Consider the following 22,209-nt stretch of genomic DNA (forward strand, 5'->3'; position numbering starts at 1 on the left):
AGTCTCCTCGCAAAACTCATGTGAACATAACAAGTTCCTTTCATTTCATCTGAATTCACCTCTGGGGTGTAAAGTCTGACATCAAGCGCCCTTGTCTGCATGTCTTTTCTGCGTGGTTAAAAAGATCGTCAACTTGGATTCCACACCTGGCTTCATTTTGGACAGTGATATGACTTACTGACTTCTATCCCAGTATTTCATCTGTCCAACGTGTCTCTCATTCTCAGTCATTACCCCCTCAACAGAAGAGAGAAGGAAGGAAAGTCTTGTGGAGAATGCGGGCATCGATCCCGCTACCTCTCACATGCTAAGCGAGCGCTCTACCATTTGAGCTAATTCCCCTGTGAGCATTTGTTGCTGGCACCGCGCGAAAACACGAGCTAGGTTCAACATTATGTGCTTTTTCTGATTACACCCTGGAAGGTCATCATAATGAAGAAAACATTGGTGACGAGGTGGCCGAGTGGTTAAGGTGATGGACTGCTAATCCATTGTGCTCTGCACGCGTGGGTTCGAATCCCATCCTCGTCGCAGTCAAGTAGCCTTTATTCTTCTATGCGTGCATGTAGAGAAAGTTAAGTCTACAGTCACAACTATCCTCTATCCACCAAAGAGAGTTCTCTTCCCAATTGAGAATTCAGTCTCCTCGCAAAACTCATGTGAACATAACAAGTTCCTTTCATTTCATCTGAATTCACCTCTGGGGTGTAAAGTCTGACGTCAAGCGCCCTTGTCTGCATGTCTTTTCTGCGTGGTTAAAAAGATCTTCAACTTGGATTCCACACCTGGCTTCATTTTGGACAGTGATATGACTTACTGACAAGAGCGCCTGACTTCTATCCCAGTATTTTATCTGTCCAACGTGTCTCTCATTCTCAGTCATTACCCCCTCAACAGAAGAGAGAAGGAAGGAAAGTCTTGTGGAGAATGCGGGCATCGATCCCGCTACCTCTCACATGCTAAGCGAGCGCTCTACCATTTGAGCTAATTCCCCTGTGAGCATTTGTTGCTGGCACCGCGCGAAAACACGAGCTAGGTTCAACATTATGTGCTTTTTCTGATAACACCCTGGAAGGTCATCTTAACAATTAAATCATCCTTGACGAGGTGGCCGAGTGGTTAAGGCGATGGACTGCTAATCCATTGTGCTCTGCACGCGTGGGTTCGAATCCCATCCTTGTTGCAGTCAAGTAGCCTTTATTCTTCTATGCGTGCATGTAAAGAAAGTTTAGTCTACAGTCACAACAATCCTCTATCCACCAAAGAGAGTTCTCTTCCCAATTGAAACTTGATTGAGAATTCAGTCTCCTCGCAAAACTCATGTGAACATAACAAGTTCCTTTCATTTCATCTGAATTCACCTCTGGGGTGTAAAGTCTGACGTCAAGCGCCCTTCTGCGTGGTTAAAAGGATCTTCAACTTGGATTCCACACCTGGCTTCATTTTGGACAGTGATATGACTTACTGACTTCTATCCCAGTATTTTGTCTGTCCAACGTGTCTCTCATTCTCAGTCATTACCCTCTCAACAGAAGAGAGAAGAGAGGAAAGTCTTGTGGAGAATGCGGGCATCGATCCCGCTACCTCTCGCATGCTAAGCGAGCGCTCTACCATTTGAGCTAATTCCCCTGTGAGCATTTGTTGCTGGCACCGCTGGAAAACACGAGTTAGGTTCAACATTATGTGCTTTATCTGATAACATCCTGGAAGGTCATCTTAACAATTAAATCATCGTTGACGAGGTGGCCGAGTGGTTAAGGCGATGGACTGCTAATCCATTGTGCTCTGCACGCGTGGGTTCGAATCCCATCCTCGTCGCAGTCAAGTAGCCTTTATTCTTCTATGCGTGCATGTAGAGAAAGTTAAGTCTACAGTCACAACAATCCTCTATCCACCAAAGAGAGTTCTCTTCCCAATTGAAACTTGATTGAGAATTCAGTCTCCTCGCAAAACTCATGTGAACATAACAAGTTTCTTTCATTTCATCTGAATTCACCTCTGGGGTGTAAAGTCTGACGTCAAGCGCCCTTCTGCGTGGTTAAAAGGATCTTCAACTTGGATTCCACACCTGGCTTCATTTTGGACAGTGATATGACTTACTGACTTCTATCCCAGTATTTTGTCTGTCCAACGTGTCTCTCATTCTCAGTCATTACCCTCTCAACAGAAGAGAGAAGAGAGGAAAGTCTTGTGGAGAATGCGGGCATCGATCCCGCTACCTCTCGCATGCTAAGCGAGCGCTCTACCATTTGAGCTAATTCCCCTGTGAGCATTTGTTGCTGGCACCGCTGGAAAACACGAGTTAGGTTCAACATTATGTGCTTTATCTGATAACATCCTGGAAGGTCATCTTAACAATTAAATCATCGTTGACGAGGTGGCCGAGTGGTTAAGGCGATGGACTGCTAATCCATTGTGCTCTGCACGCGTGGGTTCGAATCCCATCCTCGTCGCAGTCAAGTAGCCTTTATTCTTCTATGCGTGCATGTAGAGAAAGTTAAGTCTACAGTCACAACAATCCTCTATCCACCAAAGAGAGTTCTCTTCCCAATTGAAACTTGATTGAGAATTCAGTCTCCTCGCAAAACTCATGTGAACATAACAAGTTTCTTTCATTTCATCTGAATTCACCTCTGGGGTGTAAAGTCTGACGTCAAGCGCCCTTGTCCGCGTGTTTTTTCTGCGTGGTTAAAAAGATCTTCAACTTGGATTCCACACCTGGCTTCATTTTGGACAGTGATATGACTTACTGACAAGAGCGCCTGACTTCTATCCCAGTATTTCATCTGTCCAACATGTCTCTCATTCTCAGTCATTACCCCCTCAACGGAAGAGAGAAGAAAGGGAAAATCTTGTGGAGAATGCGGGCATCGATCCCGCTACCTCTCGCATGCTAAGCGAGCGCTCTACCATTTGAGCTAATCCCCTTTTAAGCATTTGTTGCTGGCACCGCGGGAAAACACGAGCAAGGTTCAACATTATGTGCTTTTTCTGATTACACCCTGGAAGGTCATCTTAACAATTTAATCATCGTTGACGAGGTGGCCGAGTGGTTAAGGCGATGGACTGCTAATCCATTGTGCTCTGCACGCGTGGGTTCGAATCCCATCCTCGTCGCAGTCAAGTAGCCTTTATTCTTCTATGCGTGCATGTAGAGAAAGTTAAGTCTACAGTCACAACAATCCTCTATCCACCAAAGAGAGTTCTCTTCCCAATTGAGAATTCAGTCTCCTCGCAAAACTCATGTGAACATAACAAGTTCCTTTCATTTCATCTGAATTCACCTCTGGGGTGTAAAGTCTGACATCAAGCGCCCTTGTCTGCATGTCTTTTCTGCGTGGTTAAAAAGATCGTCAACTTGGATTCCACACCTGGCTTCATTTTGGACAGTGATATGACTTACTGACTTCTATCCCAGTATTTCATCTGTCCAACGTGTCTCTCATTCTCAGTCATTACCCCCTCAACAGAAGAGAGAAGGAAGGAAAGTCTTGTGGAGAATGCGGGCATCGATCCCGCTACCTCTCACATGCTAAGCGAGCGCTCTACCATTTGAGCTAATTCCCCTGTGAGCATTTGTTGCTGGCACCGCGCGAAAACACGAGCTAGGTTCAACATTATGTGCTTTTTCTGATTACACCCTGGAAGGTCATCATAATGAAGAAAACATTGGTGACGAGGTGGCCGAGTGGTTAAGGTGATGGACTGCTAATCCATTGTGCTCTGCACGCGTGGGTTCGAATCCCATCCTCGTCGCAGTCAAGTAGCCTTTATTCTTCTATGCGTGCATGTAGAGAAAGTTAAGTCTACAGTCACAACTATCCTCTATCCACCAAAGAGAGTTCTCTTCCCAATTGAGAATTCAGTCTCCTCGCAAAACTCATGTGAACATAACAAGTTCCTTTCATTTCATCTGAATTCACCTCTGGGGTGTAAAGTCTGACGTCAAGCGCCCTTGTCTGCATGTCTTTTCTGCGTGGTTAAAAAGATCTTCAACTTGGATTCCACACCTGGCTTCATTTTGGACAGTGATATGACTTACTGACAAGAGCGCCTGACTTCTATCCCAGTATTTTATCTGTCCAACGTGTCTCTCATTCTCAGTCATTACCCCCTCAACAGAAGAGAGAAGGAAGGAAAGTCTTGTGGAGAATGCGGGCATCGATCCCGCTACCTCTCACATGCTAAGCGAGCGCTCTACCATTTGAGCTAATTCCCCTGTGAGCATTTGTTGCTGGCACCGCGCGAAAACACGAGCTAGGTTCAACATTATGTGCTTTTTCTGATAACACCCTGGAAGGTCATCTTAACAATTAAATCATCCTTGACGAGGTGGCCGAGTGGTTAAGGCGATGGACTGCTAATCCATTGTGCTCTGCACGCGTGGGTTCGAATCCCATCCTTGTTGCAGTCAAGTAGCCTTTATTCTTCTATGCGTGCATGTAGAGAAAGTTAAGTCTACAGTCACAACAATCCTCTATCCACCAAAGAGAGTTCTCTTCCCAATTGAGAATTCAGTCTCCTCGCAAAACTCATGTGAACATAACAAGTTCCTATCATTTCATCTGAATTCACCTCTCTGGTGTAAAGTCTGACGTCAAGCGCCCTTGTCCGCGTGGTTAAAAAGATTGTCAACTTGGATTCCACACCTGGCTTCATTTTGGACAGTGATATGACTTACTGACAAGAGCGCCTGACTTCTATCCCAGTATTTTGTCTGTCCAACGTGTCTCTCATTCTCAGTCATTACCCTCTCAACAGAGGAGAGAAGAGAGGAAAGTCTTGTGGAGAATGCGGGCATCAATCCCGCTACCTCTCGCATGCTAAGCGAGCGCTCTACCATTTGAGCTAATTCCCCTGTGAGCATTTGTTGCTGGCACCGCTGGAAAACACGAGTTAGGTTCAACATTATGTGCTTTTTCTGATAACATCCTGGAAGGTCATCTTAACAATTAAATCATCGTTGACGAGGTGGCCGAGTGGTTAAGGCGATGGACTGCTAATCCATTGTGCTCTGCACGCGTGGGTTCGAATCCCATCCTCGTCGCAGTCAAGTAGCCTTTATTCTTCTATGCGTGCATGTAGAGAAAGTTAAGTCTACAGTCACAACAATCCTCTATCCACCAGAGAGAGTTCTCTTCCCAATTGAAACTTGATTGAGAATTCAGTCTCCTCACAAAACTCATGTGAACATAACAAGTTCCTTTCATTTCATCTGAATTCACCTCTGGGGTGTAAAGTCTGACGTCAAGCGCCCTTGTCTGCATGTTTTTTCTGCGTGGTTAAAAAGATCTTCAACTTGGATTCCACACCTGGCTTCATTTTGGACAGTGATATGACTTACTGACTTCTATCCCAGTATTTCGTCTGTCCAACGTGTCTCGCATTCTCAGTCATTACCCCGTCAACAGAAGAGAGGAGGAAGGAAAGTCTTCTGGAGAATGCGGGCATCGATCCCGCTACCTCTCGCATGCTAAGCGAGCACTCTACCATTTGAGCTAATTCCCCTGTGAGCATTTGTTGGCACCGCGGGAAAACACGAGTTAGGTTCAACATTATGTGCTTTTTCTGATTACACCCTGGAAGGTCATCATAATGAAGAAAACATCGGTGACGAGGTGGCCGAGTGGTTAAGGCGATGGACTGCTAATCCATTGTGCTCTGCACGCGTGGGTTCGAATCCCATCCTCGTCGCATTCAAGTAACCTTTATTCTTCTATGCGTGCATGTAGAGAAAGTTAAGTCTACAGTCACAACAATCCTCTATCCACCAAAGAGAGTTCTCTTCCCAATTGAGAATTCAGTCTCCTCGCAAAACTCATGTGAACATAACAAGTTCCTTTCATTTCATCTGAATTCACCTCTGGGGTATAAAGTCTGACGTCAAGCGCCCTTGTCTGCATGTTTTTTCTGCGTGGTTAAAAAGATCGTCAACTTGGATTCCACACCTGGCTTCATTTTGGACAGTGATATGACTTACTGACTTCTATCCTAGTATTTCGTCTGTCCAACGTGTCTCTCATTCTCAGTCATTACCCCCTCAACAGAAGAGAGAAGGAAGGAAAGTCTTGTGGAGAATGCGGGCATCGATCCCGCTACCTCTCGCATGCTAAGTGAGCGCTGTACCATTTAAGCTAATTCCCCTGTGAGCATTTGTTGTTGGCACCGCGCGAAAACACGAGCTAGGTTCAACATTATGTGCTTTTTCTGATTACACCCTGGAAGGTCATCATAATGAAGAAAACATCGGTGACGAGGTGGCCGAGTGGTTAAGGCGATGGACTGCTAATCCATTGTGCTCTGCACGTGTGGGTTTGAATCCCATCCTCGTCGCAGTCAAGTAACCTTTATTCTTCAATGCGTGCATGTAGAGAAAGTTAAGTCTACAGTCACAACAATCCTTTATCCACCAAAGAGAGTTCTCTTCCCAATTGAGAATTCAGTCTCCTCGCAAAACTCATGTGAACATAACAAGTTCCTTTCATTTCATCTGAATTCACCTCTGGGGTGTAAAGTCTGACGTCAAGCGCCCTTGTCTGCATGTCTTTTCTGCGTGGTTAAAAAGATCTTCAACTTGGATTCCACACCTGGCTTCATTTTGGACAGTGATATGACTTACTGACTTCTATCCCAGTATTTCGTCTGTCCAACGTGTCTCTCATTCTCAGTCATTACCCCCTCAACAGAAGAGAGAAGGAAAGAAAGTCTTGTGGAGAATGCAGGCATCAATCCCGCTACCTCTCACATGCTAAGCGAGCGCTCTACCATTTGAGCTAATTCCCCTGTGAGCATTTGTTGCTGGCACCGCGGGAAAACACGAGCTAGGTTCAACATTATGTGCTTTTTCTGATAACACCCTGGAAGGTCATCTTAACAATTATATCATTGTTGACGAGGTGGCCGAGTGGTTAAGGTGATGGACTGCTAATCCATTGTGCTCTGCACGCGTGGGTTTGAATCCCATCCTTGTCGCAGTCAAGTAGCCTATTCTTTTATGCGTGCATGTAGAGAAAGTTAAGTCTACAGTCACAACAATCCTCTATCCACCAAAGAGAGTTCTCTTCCCAATTGAAACTTGTTTGAGAATTCAGTCTCCTCGCAAAACTCATGTGAACATAACAAGTTTCTTTCATTTCATCTGAATTCACCTCTGGGGTGTAAAGTCTGACGTCAAGCGCCCTTGTCTGCATGTCTTTTCTGCGTGGTTAAAAAGATCTTCAACTTGGATTCCACACCTGGCTTCATTTTGGACAGTGATATGACTTACTGACTTCTATCCCAGTATTTCGTCTGTCCAACGTGTGTCTCATTCTCAGTCATTACCCCCTCAACAGAAGAGAGAAGGAAGGAAAGTCTTGTGGAGAATGCGGGCATTGATCCCGCTACCTCTCGCATGCTAAGCGAGCGCTCTACCATTTGAGCTAATTCCCCTGTGAGCAGTTGTTGCTGGCACCGCAGGAAAACACGAGGTAGGTTCAAGTTTGTGTGCTTTTTCTGATTACACCCTGGAAGGTCATCTTAACAATTAAATCATCCTTGACGAGGTGGCCGAGTGGTTAAGGCGATGGACTGCTAATCCATTGTGCTCTGCACGCGTGGGTTTGAATCACATCCTTGTCGCAGTCAGGAAGCCTTTATTCTTCTTTCGTGCATGTAGAGAAAGTTAAGTCTTCAGTCACAACAATTTTGTCACTCTACCATTTGTGCAAAAGCTTAAGTTAAATCCTTGTATTTCTGTCTTTTTTTTCCCATCCTAAAACAGAACATGAAGACCTTAACCTCAAAGCTGTTCAGTGTTTAAACAGACTGTTATTTCTTCTTTCCCTCTTTTTTGACCAATGTCAGATACATATTTGGAAGGGTTTTTGTACAAACCTATTGTACAAACCTATTTGCCCCCTTCTGTTTTCTTCTGAATTGTGTAAATAAACGCTAAAGCTGCTCACGTGGTGCATTTTCTAAAATTACTGCTGTATTTCAAAACATTTTAACCACTTCAACAGTGTTAATAGAAGAATAATATTGTCAATATGTTTTTAAAAAAATCTCTGACACATGGTTCAACAGAATAAAAAAGCCTACTCATCCACCCATTTCCTTTCTTTTCTCAGTTTGGTTTGACCCATGTCCTCCCCCAGGTCTTTGTTTCATGCCATCACTATGGTGACAGCTCACAGCATGCCTTATCCCAGCAGACACGTCTCCCACAGCAATGAATGTTTGGAGTCACAGCAAGGGAGGCCAGGTCGTTCAAGCTCATGAAGTAATTGTTCGTTTTTATATTTGTGCCGACAAGAGCCAAGTAAGGACGCAAATCAACTGCACTGATCACAAAGTCAACCAGAGTGTGGAGAGAAAAGAAAGAGGAGGAAATAAGACAGCAAACAGTTCACAGCACTGGTGCAGTGAGAGATGAAGAGCACTTGTAAAAATTGTGTCAGAGAGGCTCAAGAGTGCCTCATATTCATTGACATCTTATAAATATTGAGCTATTTGTGTATTTGTGCAGGTTAGTAGATCTGTTAACTTTCACCTATAGCTAACAAATAGTCATACTCATGAACCTGTGTAATAATTATAATATCTTATAAAAAAAGTGTGCCCTGAGACAGGGAAAATTGGAATAAATCACTGGAAATCCATGCTAATAATAGGTACTTTTAAGCGAGCATCATTGTTTTACGCTAGGCCTAACACTGTTGGACAATGGCACTGAATGACTGTGAGAGAATATTTACTTCTTATTAAAGAAATTGAAAAAACATTAGTTAACTCTCCTATTGTACATTGAAAAATGGGTTTAACAAAGCAGAAGGAGCCCGAATGTAACATGTTGTGGTTTAGCTTCTTCTGAGGGGGCAGAGCAAAAAGACAACGAATGACCTGACCTTTTACCCATTCTCACAGTCCATGGTTCTCACCAGTAACATGCAGTGGAAATCATTGTGTTGGTGTGCAGGTGTGGCCAACATTATGACACTGTAACGCCACCAAGTTGCTCAACAAAACAATGTGTCTGTATCAACTTTAGACATACATTCTGTTTGAGACAATCCTGTTGAATAGAACATTTGAAATTTTATTCTAGTGAAATGAAGTAATTGTTATTCTATTTTTTTAAAATCAAGGTTTATGTTTTTTAAATGAAACTTAATAATATTTATTTAGTAATATTTTTTTTTTTACAAATACTTTTTTCCTTAAATACACCTGACATTTCATTAAAATGGTAGGCTATACATCTCTACCCTAGACAGTTTACTGATCATTTCGGAGCCTTAGAGATCAAACTCTCGTAAATGATAACAGATCACACATGTGAGCATGTGTTACCACTACCAGGGTTACCACAACACTGGGTCTGAGTCTTTACAGTGTCTGAAAAGACTTAAAGAGGAGAAAGTGAATAAGATCATCGCTAAGGGACTGTCGTATGCTGAAGCTTTTAGAAGAATGGAGAGAACTGAATGAAGACGTGAGGCAAAAGGAAGAGGAGCAGGCGGAAAATGGAACCATTCAAAATATCTTTGTGGACCAAAAAAAACCCGAAAACGTTTTGGCATTTATTACCTTCGTAAAACGGTGCAGTTGATATCCAGTACAGTGGAGGTTGAAAGATAAAAAATGGTGCTGGATGATGAGAGGATTCACGGGAGATAAACTTGGTATAAAACAGGCTTGCACGAACTCAGACATTTGTGTCAGGGTTATAGAATAGAACATGTCTTGAGTAGGGATCAATTTGAATATTTTTCACTGTAAAACTGTTACAACCCAGTAGATGACGGTAATGCAACCATTATGGATGTCGCCGTAATACTCAACCGCAGACGAAGAAGAATGTGCGTGTCACGTCATGACGCACCATCAGCTGTTGACGGGCTGAATGAAGCTCGCTTTAATCTCGACCTCCTTTGAAGCGCTGTGCATGTACACTCTCCGAGACTGTGCTCTCGTTGTGGCCGTTTTTGAACGCACATGCTGTTTGTCGAACGCTCGGTAACGAAGCATATCTGCCATGAGTGCTTTGTGTCGCCTGATCCAGAGAGGACTGCTGAGCGGCCGGGCGTCCTGTCGTTTAATTCCCGGACTCCTGGATGTGTGCGGGGTGGCTCCCATGGTCCGTACAGCCAGTTCATCCAGGTATCCATGCTAGCTACCCGGCTAACTGATGCCCTCTGTCAGCCTGGGCTGTATAGCGTGGTGCGGTGATGCTGGGTGGAAATGATAGCCAGCTGTTTCTCCTTGAAACCTCAACCGTTGCAATGTGTCTCCGTGTTTTGTCCATGTATCTTTATTAACCTTTTACTCAATTTACATAAATGACATTCAGCCGTCTGGTTAGCAAGAGGTTCAACTTGCATTAGCACAGTGGGGAATTTATGTAATATATGGACTATCTGTCTGGCTGCATCTTAATTGGTTTTGTGGCTAAATAAAACTATAATTGTTGTCCTATACATTGTGTCTGCTATGCTATGCTACATGTACGCTAAGTTACTATATTATTTATTTAAAAACCCTAGCAGAGTTAAGTTATAATTCTAACTATTTTTCAACTTATTCTATAAGTTATTTTTTAGTAGAGGTGGTCATGTAATTGTGTCTTCTCCCTGTCATTAGACAAAAATATTGACCTCAAACATGTTTTAACAGATGACTTAATTTATTTCTACATTGAATAATGCTGCCACTGCCTTTACTTTAAATCATTTCCCCTGATATCCTGTTTGATTAGGATGCAGCCTACGTAAATACAATTGATTTTCACTTTAAGTTGGAGCAATTCAATGCAGAGTTTTACAAACTACATTACATGATCATTTTTCTTGCCTAAGTAGTGACATAATTGTCATCACAGACATAACCAGGAAGATTTGAACTAATGTACATGTTTGTTTTTCCCCAGCCCGGTAAACTTGACCTATGATGTCTTTGATGGGAAGGGAGAGAGCACTCCCCTGGTGTTTCTCCACGGCCTTTTTGGCAGCAAATCTAACTTCCATTCAATAGCAAAGTCCTTGGTGCAGCGCACAGGCCGAAAGGTAAAGCAGTGATGAAGACTTCACACCTTTGTTGTTCCATCAACAACAGTTCATCTTTGTGTTTGAGTTTGTTCTTAGCAGATATCTTAGCCTGATATCAGCCTTCTTACAAAAGCAGGGATGGACAGTACAATTAACCAATGTGCTGCCAATCATTTGATACAACTTCTCAGCAGTCTGTACTGTTGTAACAAATACTGATGGTTAATCTGCTCTTTAGCTTGCTATAAGAAATTGAGCACCTCACGTGCACAGTACAGTCTTTGTTTGAGCTGTCATACACCTGAGCTGGGGCCAAAAAAAGGATGCAGCTTACATAAAAGTTTTTTTGTTCCCTTCCCCCCACCCCCATTCCAAGTGTCCTAACTGTCCTTTGTCCAGTTAGGTGCTGACTGTAGATGCCCGTAACCATGGTAACAGCCCTCACAGCCCAGAGCTTACCTATGAAGCGATGGCTGATGACTTGAAACATCTCCTCGCCCAGCTTCGCATCGAGAAGTGTGTCCTCATCGGCCACAGCATGGGAGGGAAAACGGCCATGATGACAGCCTTGACGCAGGTAAGCAGTCAAGAAAATGTCAGTTTATTGTACAGTCCTCCCGCTGGATATTATCTCACCTGTCTCCCTGCACACTATTGTACTCTTTGAACCTAAAGATCCTCCTCTGGTCTTCTGCCACACCGTGCTGTCCTGTTTCCATAGTTTTTTAATCGCTCTCTTTTCCTGCCTGTTTGAAGCCTGGTTTAGTGGAGCGGTTGGTGGTAGTTGACATCAGTCCAGCCCAGACCTCCACACGCACCAACTTCCGCTATTACATCCAGGCCATGCAGGAGGTGAAGATCTCAAGTGACATCCCACGCTCCACCGCCAGGCGGATGGCTGAAGATCAGCTGCGCAGTTTGGTAAAGGTCAGGACTCCTTTTTGATTTCAAACTACTCATTTAAACAAGGTTTACTGCTCTTAAATACATTCAAACTAGGATGTTATTTTTTCAGGAGTGTAATATATCTTTCTTGGTATTTAAACCTGAAGTCACTGACTTGTTTTAACCACCTGGTGGCAGCAGAAACGAGTTGTGTAGACAACACTTATACAGTTTGTTATCAATGTTTACATAGAAAACTGTTAACAACCGGTTAGTGTATGTTAGTCCAGTATTAACTCTCTTTTAGCTCTGTTTTTGGTCTCTACCAACTCCATGGTGAAATATCTGGCTCTTTGGCTGTAAGCTTCACTATGTTCACGATCTAAGCACTTACTGTGTCAGTCTACTGTTAAGTGATTTGGCAAGTGGTGAACAGTGTGTTTTATGAATTTTTGAAATGAAAATCAGGGTTGTTTTTAAACTATCCTAGTCTTTAACTGTCCTACCCTTCCTCAGGAACGCTCGGTACGTCAGTTCCTGCTGACTAACCTGGTGGAGCAGAACGGGCACTACGCCTGGAGGGTTAACTTGGAGGCCATCTCGGCACACCTTGACAACGTCATGAGCTTCCCCAGCTTTAACAATGCCTATCAGGGACCTACGCTGTTTTTAGGTGGAGCAAGCTCTGCTTACATCAGGTAAAAATAACACCACAGTAAATACTCAATAGCTTTTTTAAAGAAGCCATTACTTTTTTACTAGGACAGAAAGAGAGAGACCTCCACTGTGCCATCATGTAGTATCCCCACCCTGGTCTTTGCGCCAACAACATTTTACATGAACTTCCTCAGGCAGAAACAGCACCAACAAACATGACTTTATATATGTACATACAGTGTCTCCAAATAAGATACAAGGTACAGCGACAGAACTGGCATGGCTGTTACTCAAGGCAACCGTATGTGGGTCTTCAGAAAACAATGATGTCATCATTGATCACAACTGTCAGTCAACAACTGAACAGAATCCCCAAAAGGTTAAAAAACAAACTGATTCAAAGAGGAAGCAATGTAAATAAATTAAATGAAAATACAAAAACGATACTTACAAACAAATAACAGGTGATACTCCAGGATGCCCTTATTAAGAATAGGAATCCATTTTGACTGATTTTAATGGATATAAATTGCTGTATAAATACATACTGTATACATAAGCAATTGTGAAAACAATACAAATTGCAATACATCATTTAACTTGATAAAATCCCCCCAAAATCATTGATCAACCACCCATATTTCACCTGGTATTCTCACTCCCCCTTCTCCTTGTCTTCAATCCTGATCCAGCTCTGAGGATTACCCAGAAATCGAGAGGCTGTTCCCTAGTGCTGACATCCAGTACATCCCAGACGCGAGCCACTGGATCCACGCAGATAAACCCTTAGATTTCATCAGCTCCATCATCTCCTTCCTTCAGTCCTAGCTGCATCCTGCCATACGCCTCAGAACTTTTTTTATGCTCAGCAACTCTGAGCGTCCTCTCACTGAAAGGGAGAATTCAGCAGATTCAGCAACCGCGAGTGGAGTCATTAATAGTTGCCAACACTGGACCAAACTCTCCCTTTTACAGCAGTCAGTGCTTACCTTAAAACAAACTTGGTGTAGCGAAATGAAGTTTGCGAAATGAACTTTACTTGTTTAGTCTCTCTGCCAGACATATAGTGTTATTAGAATGGCTGGATTAGCTTTCACTGATTTTTAGATCTGTAGGTAGAGAATAGCATTTGCAACTTATTGTCAGTTTAGCATAACAGCGCTATATTTGAGGTGATATATATGATACTAATCCAAAGAAACTCTCATTTGCACAGGGCTTTCTTTAAACATTTATGCCAGTATAATAGAAATGTGGCTTAAGGCCGAGTAAAATCTGCAAGTGCTGAAGCGGACCACCCGTAAAATATATGGATGTTGAAGATTTGACAGCACTGGAATGAAACAAATACTGTACATCTGAAATGCTCTTTCTGTAGAGACAGAAGGAATGTGCAAAGCAAAAATAGTTTCTTGCACATGGGGGTTTGGTATCATGCGTCAGGAGGTTCAAGCTCTGCAAAGAGGCAGGAATACAGGCTCTATGTGTACAGATGGTGTGTTGTAGAAACCTAATTTGATGTTGACAGTAGTGATATATAAAAATAATTTGGTCTGGAACTTGGTTCCTCACATCCTCGCCTCTGTGTATCTGCTGTATGTCAGATATGAGGATTTACAGGTCAGTCATCGCGCTGGTAATATTTTTATGGCAACATAATCACCTATGAAATCCCAGCTGAAACACTCAAGTTCAGTATTGTCACAATCTGTTCCCTGAAAATCTCAGGTTACAACTGGTTATGCTAATTATTCTACATGTGTATCTCCTGTCTGTCTGGCAATAAGCCCTAGTAAAGGTGTTGTGTCTTCGTAGTCCCATCAGTGTTTTGATCAAACCTGTTTTACCGATGTATTATCTGTATCTAACTTATATTTACAACTAAGGCGCAAAGCTATATGGGTATTGCACAAATATATGCTGCAACAATGTATGTTGTTAACTTATTGTAACTGTGTTAATATCATTTCTGTTTTCATGAGTTTGAAGAGTACAGTCCAGTAGTGAAACTGCCATCTGTATGAAGAAGCAGGGTGTTGTAAATTTGTATGTGCCTCTTTTGTCGAGAGCTCCTTTTCCATTTCTGTAAAACTTGATAAAAACTTTTATTGTACAATGATAGCAAGCAGACTTTAGAGTGGCAGCTGGGTTGCCAGTTCTATGTGAATTTTCTCACGAGGAAGTCCAACAGATGAGGATGTGTCCCCTCATGGCGCTAGATGTTTACTACAATCTGTGTTTATGTTTATTTTATGTGAATGCAGAAGTTAAAAGACTTTGAATTGCCAGTTAAGTTAAGTGAAAATCTCTTTCGTTATTTTAAGCTGCAGTTAGTGGAGAAGCACCATCTTATCCTCACAGGACACAGGACTTGTTGCACAGTGTAAATCGGGGGAGTACGAACCACTGACATTTGAATGCAGACCCTGCTTCAGCTTAGGTAGCGCTGCAGTGTGACAAGAATATATCCAAATCAGTTACACAATATGGAAAAGAGAATTTAATCAATTATTCACCTTGAAAAGCTTTTTGAAGACTGAAATCATCTGTTCAGGATTGTATATTGTTTCAATATGAGCATGCCTTCTCTCGTCATCGGATGTAAATTTGCAGTGCTATGTATGTCTCAGTTTGTTGAACGTGATGCCACAATGGTGGAACTCATTCTAGATAATGCCATATATAAATTTTACATGTGTGCAAGATGAATATAAGAGTGGACTATATATTATTGAAAATGTATAAACTAATATTATACAATAAAATTTCAAAAATCTGGTAAGTTATTTTTTATCTATTTGAATCTTGAAAATACAACAAGTTCAAACAATGAAGACTTCTTGCAACATTAACTGCAGTCCGAGCTTTTGCACGAGGACTTAATTTATTTACAGCATGACAAATAATAGTCAAGAAACAAAAGGTAAGCATTAAAGTGTTACAGTGTTAAAAAAAATCCATGGCTCATAATCACAGTGACATATATAACGTGAATGATATAGCCAAAGATTAAAAGAATGTTTTCCCAGCACTAGAAAAGCCCATCCTGACTACTTCAAGAGATATAACAACTCTGCATTGAATCATAATTTGTGTCTGATTTTTCCACTGAAAACTTCAATTGTCTGATTACAAATTACATCTCCCTAACAGAGAAATCCATAATCTATGACAAAATGAATATTGTTCATTTTAACAGTGTAACAGCTGTACAAAAAAAGTGTATGAACATATATGTATAAAAAGTCCATTCTCTGTGTGTGCACTGCAGCTTTAAGTAATATTGGATACATCGGTCCACTTTGGACAACAATTGGCTTACAAAGTTGTGATGTCACATAATCTGTGCATCTTAATCTTAAACTCCAACCAAAGACAATAAGCAATACACATTTTTAAGTGGAGGGGGACTTTACATAGTAAGACATGAGATTTGTGCATCATAATAAAGTTACTCAGTGCAGTCATCCCTGTTTTAATCAAGCGATACCACCTCAAAGTCGCCCCCCCTGCCATACTCTGAATCTTGCCCTGCTGCATCCTGGTCTCGATTGTTCTTGCCCCTCCTCAGCCTGTCCCTCCAGTTGCGTTGTGAAGGAGGCGTGCTGGGAGTTGAAACAGCAGATTTGGAGACGAAGATTTGGTTGGGGTTGGTTGTAGGAGGCACAGGTGTAGCGGCCTGGAAGTTGGATGGTCGCTGGATGGGCGGTTGTTTGTTTCTCCTCAGGATACCCAGGCGGGAGGGCTTTTTCTGGGCCTGCTCAGCCTGCTGCTGAATCTGCAGCTGCTGGTGGAGCATCAGCTGAACGTCCTCCTGAATGAAGAAAAACAAACAGGCTGTCAGAGTAGCAGAGATACTGACCGTGACAAATCTGCAAACAGTGATGAGTGACAGGAAATGTGCAAAAGAGTTACATTTATGGCTTTTAGCCCAGCATGAGAGTTGTGTGTCTTATAACTGTATTTTTTATGTGTTTTGCAGGCTTGTATGGGTTTTGCAGTCATTGTTTCTAAGATGACCCAAAGAGTTTCCATACTGTCCCAATGCTCAACCTGTCAGATCTCAGATCTCTGAACATCAATAAAACACAGTTTAGTATAGGAGGTATATAGGTGAAAAAAAAAGCTAATTGCACCTTTCATCGCCCATATAAATCCCATCTGCAGCTAAAACAACATTTAATGATTTATTATTAATAATAATAATATTTATTTATTTATATAGCACCTTTAAAAACAACAGTTTACAAAGTGCTTTGACAAACAAGCAACCATGTACTCAGTGGCTAACAAGATGATTATATCCAAAGAATGTTTTGCCTAATATAAATTATGATCATACTAAGTATTTTCTGCAAGTGTGCAATATTTTTAAGAACCAGTGTGAAGGAATTAGTGCATCTAAATTGCATGTTGTAACCAAATCCCATTTAAAAAAGGAAAATGAAAGACCAAAAAAGCCCTTTCTAGAGGCAGTGAGTATTTTGTCCATTCTAGGCTTCTGTAACAAAAAAAAACTTAACAGACTCCCTGAAAGAGGACCCAGCCCCTCTGTGCTCATCCTTGGGTAATAAAAACACAGCAATTCTTATTTTAAGATGATTTTAGACTTTAGAAAACACACTTATGAATAGTGTACATTTAAATTGTACACTCTGATCCTTTAACTGTAATTATTCTTTGTCAATCACTAAAGAAAATCTGCCCTGTAGTTTCTGTTTCAGTCTGCTGGGAGCCCGGCGCTCACCAGATGATTACTGAGGTCAAACCACTGTGGCAGGACACCAGCTGGCAGTGATGCCTGTGAGCATGGATTGTGAAGAATGTAATCTGTGTGAATTGTAATTGTTTTTTAGTTCTGATAGAACACGTGAGTACTTAACACTAATTATGTTTTATACTGGGTGTGTATCTGCCCTACTTTTCTGTCACACTTTTTCACATTCCTCACTGTCTCTGTTTTGCTTGCCATGACCCCATTTTCATTTCTATGTTCCTTATTTAATTGTTGAGCGATATAACCCTTTCCTTTTGACTTTTTCCCCCCACTTTTTGTTCGTCTGTGTTAAACATTAAACTCATCTCGGGGTTACCTTCCAGGCCTCGAGCTCCAGCGACATCTCCAGACGCTTCTGTACGGCCTCCAGCACCTGGTTGTTCAGCAGCATCATCTCTGTTTTACTCCGCAGCAGCTCTTCCTCCATGGCCTTCTTCCTGCACAGCAGAAAAGAAAGAATGACACATTGCTTAAAATAAATGAGTGACCTTCAGCTTCCTTTTTCTTCCTTAAATCTTGACTCATTTATTACTTATAGGAGGGGGGTTATGATTGTGTTCATCGTGTGTGTACTTACTTCTCTATGGCCTCATCTCTGTCCCGCAGAGCCTGCTGCAGAATAGCACTGTCTTCTGCTCCTTTTCCAGAGTTGTACTTTAAAAGAAGAAGAATGGATGAGGGTTAGTTTTTGTCTCAACTCTTGTTATTCTCCACCGTAAACCGACCTCACTTCACTCCCTCTTATCTGTCACTTACGTGTGTCCTGACCTTTTCCACTGTCAGTCACACATCGTGACACTTCTCAAACGTGAACTGAATACCAGAAAGATGCACATCACTGAGAATGTCACCTGAACCTTGTCAGGGCACATAGCTGATCTTTAACTCCTGGTAGAGGAATTAATGATCTCTTCATGGAAACAATCGGAAGGACGCGAAGGAGGGCACAAGTGCGTCAAGCGGGAGCAAATATATCTACGTAAAAGCCTCAGGGCTAATCTAAGGATTCTTAAACTCAAATACCTTTTTGACAATACAAATTGCTTTCTGCATTATCAAACGATATTTAGTCTTTTGAATGCAGGTGAATGCATCTATAAATAAGGTAGATAACTTCTATCCAGTTAAAATAATCAGACAGAAATTGTAAATTAAAACTTTATTCTTCCACACTTATTTTCTTCCCACTTTCATGTTCAAAGCAAACATTCCTCTAGCTAACATACCCACTAAAATCCACTCATTCTGAGGTTGTAGGTAAGAGATAAGGATAAGGACATGTAGGTGTTTGCTTTACCTGGTTGGTGTGGCTGATAGCCAGTTTGCGGGACACATTCTGCAGCTGTACCAAGGCATGGTCCAGCTGGTTTTCACCGTTAGCTGATACGGTCAGGATAGACCCTGGCTCTGTCAGCGGGTGCAGCAGCCGCAGAACGGACAGAACCTCCTCTGTGACCTGTGATGGAAATTAAAGGAAAGAAATTATAATAACCCTGTAAAACCCTCGAGATGTAAACTTCACCCTGGTACTGCGTGTGACCTTTACCCTCTCTCTGTGTTGGCTCCATCCCGGCCCATCTCTGCTCTCCTGCAGTTTGTCCACCTGGGCTTTCAGCTTGATGCTTCGTCTCCGAGACAGCTCCACTTCTCTGCGCACTTCTTTCAGCTGCGGACAATAAATATCATACAGTACAGTTTAACAAGGCATGTCACCACGAGATAATTGCAGGCCCGCACACAGAAAGTACAACCTCATGACATTTTAACAGATTGTAAATAGAAACTGCTAATCTAAATTCCTGAGTGAAACTGCAGACAGGAAATCCAGTCGTACCGGCTGAGGTGTATTTCAACAGACAAGCAGAATAGATGTTTATCTGGATGCATTTAGGAAAACACTCTCATAGATACAACAAGATAACTGATTCATGGAATCTACTTGCTTAAAGTTTGACATTTTCCTGTAAATTTGTTTCCACTTTTAAACTCACATCCCCAGTTTAAGGCCTGCCATCATTAAGTGATAAATGTCCCCATATATATTCAGTGCACAGTGAGGTTTACTGCACTCTGACGTCAAACTCACTTCATTACCTTGTGCTCTGATAACAACTTTACCCCTTTCATGTTTGTGCTTTTTATACATGTACTCCATAGTGACAGTTGGGACACTCTCCTACCAGTATAACAGGTTTTGTTGATTGACAAGCCTTGTGTAACAGTTTTAAAAGTATCCACTACACTAACAACCTCCTTCTCATTTTAAACATACTTATAAAGACAATTTGTCCTACCGTGTCTGAGACAGGTCCAAGTGTCCGGCGTCTGCCGAGCGGCCTACCGCTCCTGATCAGGTCTGGTAAAGTCCCGTCCAGGTAGCTTCTCTGGTTGCTCCCACCATCACTGGCTACTGACTCTGAGGACTCGCCTGTCCCCTTAGAGGTCAGCTCACCTGGAATGTCCTTCTCCTCGGACGGTGAAGTGTTGCTGTCCTTGTTCAGCAGCTCCTCTTCACCCATATCTTCTAAATTTAACTCAGTGATCAGGCATGAGTTGTTGAAGGGCAGCAGATCCCCTTCTTCGAGGCTTCCTGGGACTAAATCCTCCTGTTCTGCATTCTCTTCAGGATCCCCTGGTTCTGTCGTAGTCACAGACACTTTTGGTTCTGTTGGCACAACTGTAGGTCGGTAAGATGAAGATTGATTCCTGAGTGAGCCCCACTGTTTGTCTTCCAGTCTGTTCAGAGAGGAGTGCAGCTGTTCACTTGTAGTGACTCGAGGTCTCAGCTGCTCATTGAGCGCTGAGAAAGATTGAGAGAAGTCCATTATCAGCTTGGGAGAAGTCACAAGCAGAAGTAGACTCAGACAAGCCAACTGGAGATAGTGTCTGGATACAAATAAACATAAGAGAAAGAGGAAGGCAGAAAGACAAGGCGGAGGGAGGTTGAGAATGTCTCCAAACTGGTTTTTCCTGAACGGCATGCGTCTTCACAGAAACACGACATGACATGATGTGATGTCACTGGAGGCTGTGGCTTCATGTGGTGCGTCTGGGTTTTCTTCCTCCTTTGCAATTGCTACACAAACACATGACGTGCAAACATACCACAGCTGCAGGGGAACAAATGGGGGAGGGCTTTTTGATCCTTTAATACGGTCAGATTAACCAGGCTTGACGTATGATACCTGATTTAAACTCTTCTTTTATCATGCAACTCAAATATTAAGAGAAGGCTTGTTATACAACGAAGAAAACTTCTGTCTTTATATTGTTTTGTTACTTTTTAAAAATTATTTTATAAATAAAACTCCTACAGAGTCAAAACCAGACATTTATCTAGTCATTGATATATTTCTGGAGTCTGACTGCTTTGGGGAAAACACCAGATGAAGTCTTTTCTTGCAGTTATGGAAAAAGAGAAATATTTTGGTGACAAAACTCCCACCTACAGGAGTAGAGATGAGTCAGTGACAAATCAACACGTCCATTTTTAGAACTGAATAATCGTTGGCATGTTGGCACTTCAAAAGGAAGCTTTAAGTCTCAGTGTATGATTTAAAGGAAGCAGCCAATACACTTAAAAAACAGATTTACACCACTGTTATTAGTATACTGCAATTAAACGTGTTTTTCTGCCCCCTTACTTTGCATTTTTCAAAAGGCCTGTTAGCTTGAGAAAGTCAAGTCAACTGTTTCACATGGCTGTGGACACGTCATGTGTTCTAATTAAGCTAACTTTATTTATAGACCTGGTTTACGTCCTGATGCAGCGGGATGAGGATGTGGTTCACATTTGTGTTGTGTGGGATTTACAGCCTTAGTGGTTTCCTTATCAGTTTTCCTCTAAAAGCTGTGTGCTTAACTTTTTTGCAAGAATTAGGTCATTGCTTCATGGTCATTGAAACCAGTGTTGAAAGTTTTTTTAATGGAATGGAAAATCTCATCTGTGATAGTTTCTATAGGTCAGGTGCTATTTTAAAATCACCCTGCAATTCAACAAACGTGCTTCAACAAGTCATTTAGCCTCATATTTGGCCTTCTAGACTTTTTTTCTTACAGCAGAAAACGTTTGCCAATGTGGTGGGAGAACCCATTTAATCTGTGATGTTTCCATTGTTGCAGTGCTGTTTTAGGGAACAATAGTCCTTAACAAGACAAAAAAAAATGGCACATCTCTGCAAGAAAATGTACCCAGAAGACATTTTATTCTAAGCATTTCTTAAAACAGGTACATTAATATTCAAAACAAATAATTTACAATTACTTTTATTTTTTATCATTTGTCAAGCACTTTGAATTACCTTGTTGCTGAGAAGTGCATTAAAACTAAACTTGTCTTACGTTGCATGATTTATGAAAAAAATGTTTTAGCACTTAAAGTTATTTGGTGATTACAGTTATTTACCACTCTCATTTCTGAACGCTAAATGTGAAGCAGCTGGTTAGCTTAGCTTAGCATAAAGACTGAAAACGGGGGAAAAGAGCTAGCCTGGCTGTGTTCAAAGGAAACGAAATCCACATACCAGCACCAACTAAAATAGGATACCTTTTTTCTTTTGATACAAACAAGTATAAGAATAACATTTGTGTTTCATAGGAGTTTATGTGCTGGATTTTCGACTGGAAGCAACAACTTCTTTGAGTCCTTGACCTGGCAACTGCTCAGAGCCATGAAACAGTCCAGCACAGAAGCCCCAGTAAAACAACACAATTACATTTGTATACTCGGATTTTGTAAGGACTTAACAATGGAGATACAAACGCTTTAGTTTACCTTGACCTTCCAGTCCTTTTGCTAAGCAACAGTAAACTTCACAGTATACTGAAAAACAATTGAGACACAGATATGTAAAAATGTTGCCT

The 22,209-nt window shown here is 41.8% G+C and overlaps 2 protein-coding genes and 15 non-coding genes across 17 annotated transcripts; 12 read left to right on the forward strand and 5 right to left on the reverse strand.

Moving 5' to 3' along the window:
• The first annotated feature begins 449 nt into the window (after positions 1 to 449).
• trnas-gcu (transfer RNA serine (anticodon GCU)) lies at positions 450 to 531 on the forward strand. The gene has a single exon. It is a non-coding gene; the product is annotated as a tRNA-Ser (tRNA).
• Positions 532 to 1,101: 570 nt separating this feature from the next.
• Positions 1,102 to 1,183, forward strand: trnas-gcu (transfer RNA serine (anticodon GCU)). Its single transcript has one exon. It is a non-coding gene; the product is annotated as a tRNA-Ser (tRNA).
• A 373-nt stretch (positions 1,184 to 1,556) lies between these two features.
• On the reverse strand, positions 1,557 to 1,629 carry trnaa-agc (transfer RNA alanine (anticodon AGC)). The gene has a single exon. It is a non-coding gene; the product is annotated as a tRNA-Ala (tRNA).
• A 107-nt stretch (positions 1,630 to 1,736) lies between these two features.
• trnas-gcu (transfer RNA serine (anticodon GCU)) lies at positions 1,737 to 1,818 on the forward strand. The gene has a single exon. It is a non-coding gene; the product is annotated as a tRNA-Ser (tRNA).
• A 373-nt stretch (positions 1,819 to 2,191) lies between these two features.
• Positions 2,192 to 2,264, reverse strand: trnaa-agc (transfer RNA alanine (anticodon AGC)). Its single transcript has one exon. It is a non-coding gene; the product is annotated as a tRNA-Ala (tRNA).
• A 107-nt stretch (positions 2,265 to 2,371) lies between these two features.
• trnas-gcu (transfer RNA serine (anticodon GCU)) lies at positions 2,372 to 2,453 on the forward strand. Its single transcript has one exon. It is a non-coding gene; the product is annotated as a tRNA-Ser (tRNA).
• A 582-nt stretch (positions 2,454 to 3,035) lies between these two features.
• Positions 3,036 to 3,117, forward strand: trnas-gcu (transfer RNA serine (anticodon GCU)). Its single transcript has one exon. It is a non-coding gene; the product is annotated as a tRNA-Ser (tRNA).
• Positions 3,118 to 3,674: 557 nt separating this feature from the next.
• Positions 3,675 to 3,756, forward strand: trnas-gcu (transfer RNA serine (anticodon GCU)). Its single transcript has one exon. It is a non-coding gene; the product is annotated as a tRNA-Ser (tRNA).
• A 570-nt stretch (positions 3,757 to 4,326) lies between these two features.
• Positions 4,327 to 4,408, forward strand: trnas-gcu (transfer RNA serine (anticodon GCU)). The gene has a single exon. It is a non-coding gene; the product is annotated as a tRNA-Ser (tRNA).
• Positions 4,409 to 4,965: 557 nt separating this feature from the next.
• On the forward strand, positions 4,966 to 5,047 carry trnas-gcu (transfer RNA serine (anticodon GCU)). The gene has a single exon. It is a non-coding gene; the product is annotated as a tRNA-Ser (tRNA).
• Positions 5,048 to 5,435: 388 nt separating this feature from the next.
• On the reverse strand, positions 5,436 to 5,508 carry trnaa-agc (transfer RNA alanine (anticodon AGC)). Its single transcript has one exon. It is a non-coding gene; the product is annotated as a tRNA-Ala (tRNA).
• Positions 5,509 to 5,612: 104 nt separating this feature from the next.
• Positions 5,613 to 5,694, forward strand: trnas-gcu (transfer RNA serine (anticodon GCU)). Its single transcript has one exon. It is a non-coding gene; the product is annotated as a tRNA-Ser (tRNA).
• Positions 5,695 to 6,251: 557 nt separating this feature from the next.
• trnas-gcu (transfer RNA serine (anticodon GCU)) lies at positions 6,252 to 6,333 on the forward strand. Its single transcript has one exon. It is a non-coding gene; the product is annotated as a tRNA-Ser (tRNA).
• A 557-nt stretch (positions 6,334 to 6,890) lies between these two features.
• trnas-gcu (transfer RNA serine (anticodon GCU)) lies at positions 6,891 to 6,972 on the forward strand. The gene has a single exon. It is a non-coding gene; the product is annotated as a tRNA-Ser (tRNA).
• Positions 6,973 to 7,358: 386 nt separating this feature from the next.
• Positions 7,359 to 7,431, reverse strand: trnaa-agc (transfer RNA alanine (anticodon AGC)). The gene has a single exon. It is a non-coding gene; the product is annotated as a tRNA-Ala (tRNA).
• Positions 7,432 to 9,877: 2,446 nt separating this feature from the next.
• On the forward strand, positions 9,878 to 15,342 carry abhd11 (abhydrolase domain containing 11). Its single transcript, XM_069670670.1, has 6 exons — positions 9,878 to 10,143; positions 10,910 to 11,045; positions 11,431 to 11,604; positions 11,784 to 11,954; positions 12,429 to 12,610; positions 13,262 to 15,342. The coding sequence occupies exons 1-6, from the start codon at positions 10,019 to 10,021 to the stop codon at positions 13,395 to 13,397; spliced, it is 924 nt and encodes a 307-aa protein (XP_069526771.1). The 5' UTR covers positions 9,878 to 10,018; the 3' UTR covers positions 13,398 to 15,342.
• bicdl2l (bicaudal-D-related protein 2-like) lies at positions 15,079 to 20,308 on the reverse strand. The gene is made up of 6 exons (XM_069670669.1): positions 19,641 to 20,308; positions 18,893 to 19,012; positions 18,644 to 18,802; positions 17,924 to 18,000; positions 17,663 to 17,783; positions 15,079 to 16,383 (listed from the first exon to the last, which is right to left on the reverse strand). Exons 1-6 carry the CDS (start codon positions 20,169 to 20,171, stop codon positions 16,045 to 16,047), a joined length of 1,347 nt encoding a protein of 448 aa, XP_069526770.1. The 5' UTR covers positions 20,172 to 20,308; the 3' UTR covers positions 15,079 to 16,044.
• Positions 20,309 to 22,209: the final 1,901 nt, after the last annotated feature.

Source organism: Semicossyphus pulcher, unplaced genomic scaffold (assembly GCF_022749685.1).
Source record: "Semicossyphus pulcher isolate SPU_LCO1_2020_fin unplaced genomic scaffold, fSemPul1.0.p SCAF_10, whole genome shotgun sequence".
NCBI lineage: Eukaryota > Metazoa > Chordata > Actinopteri > Labriformes > Labridae > Semicossyphus > Semicossyphus pulcher.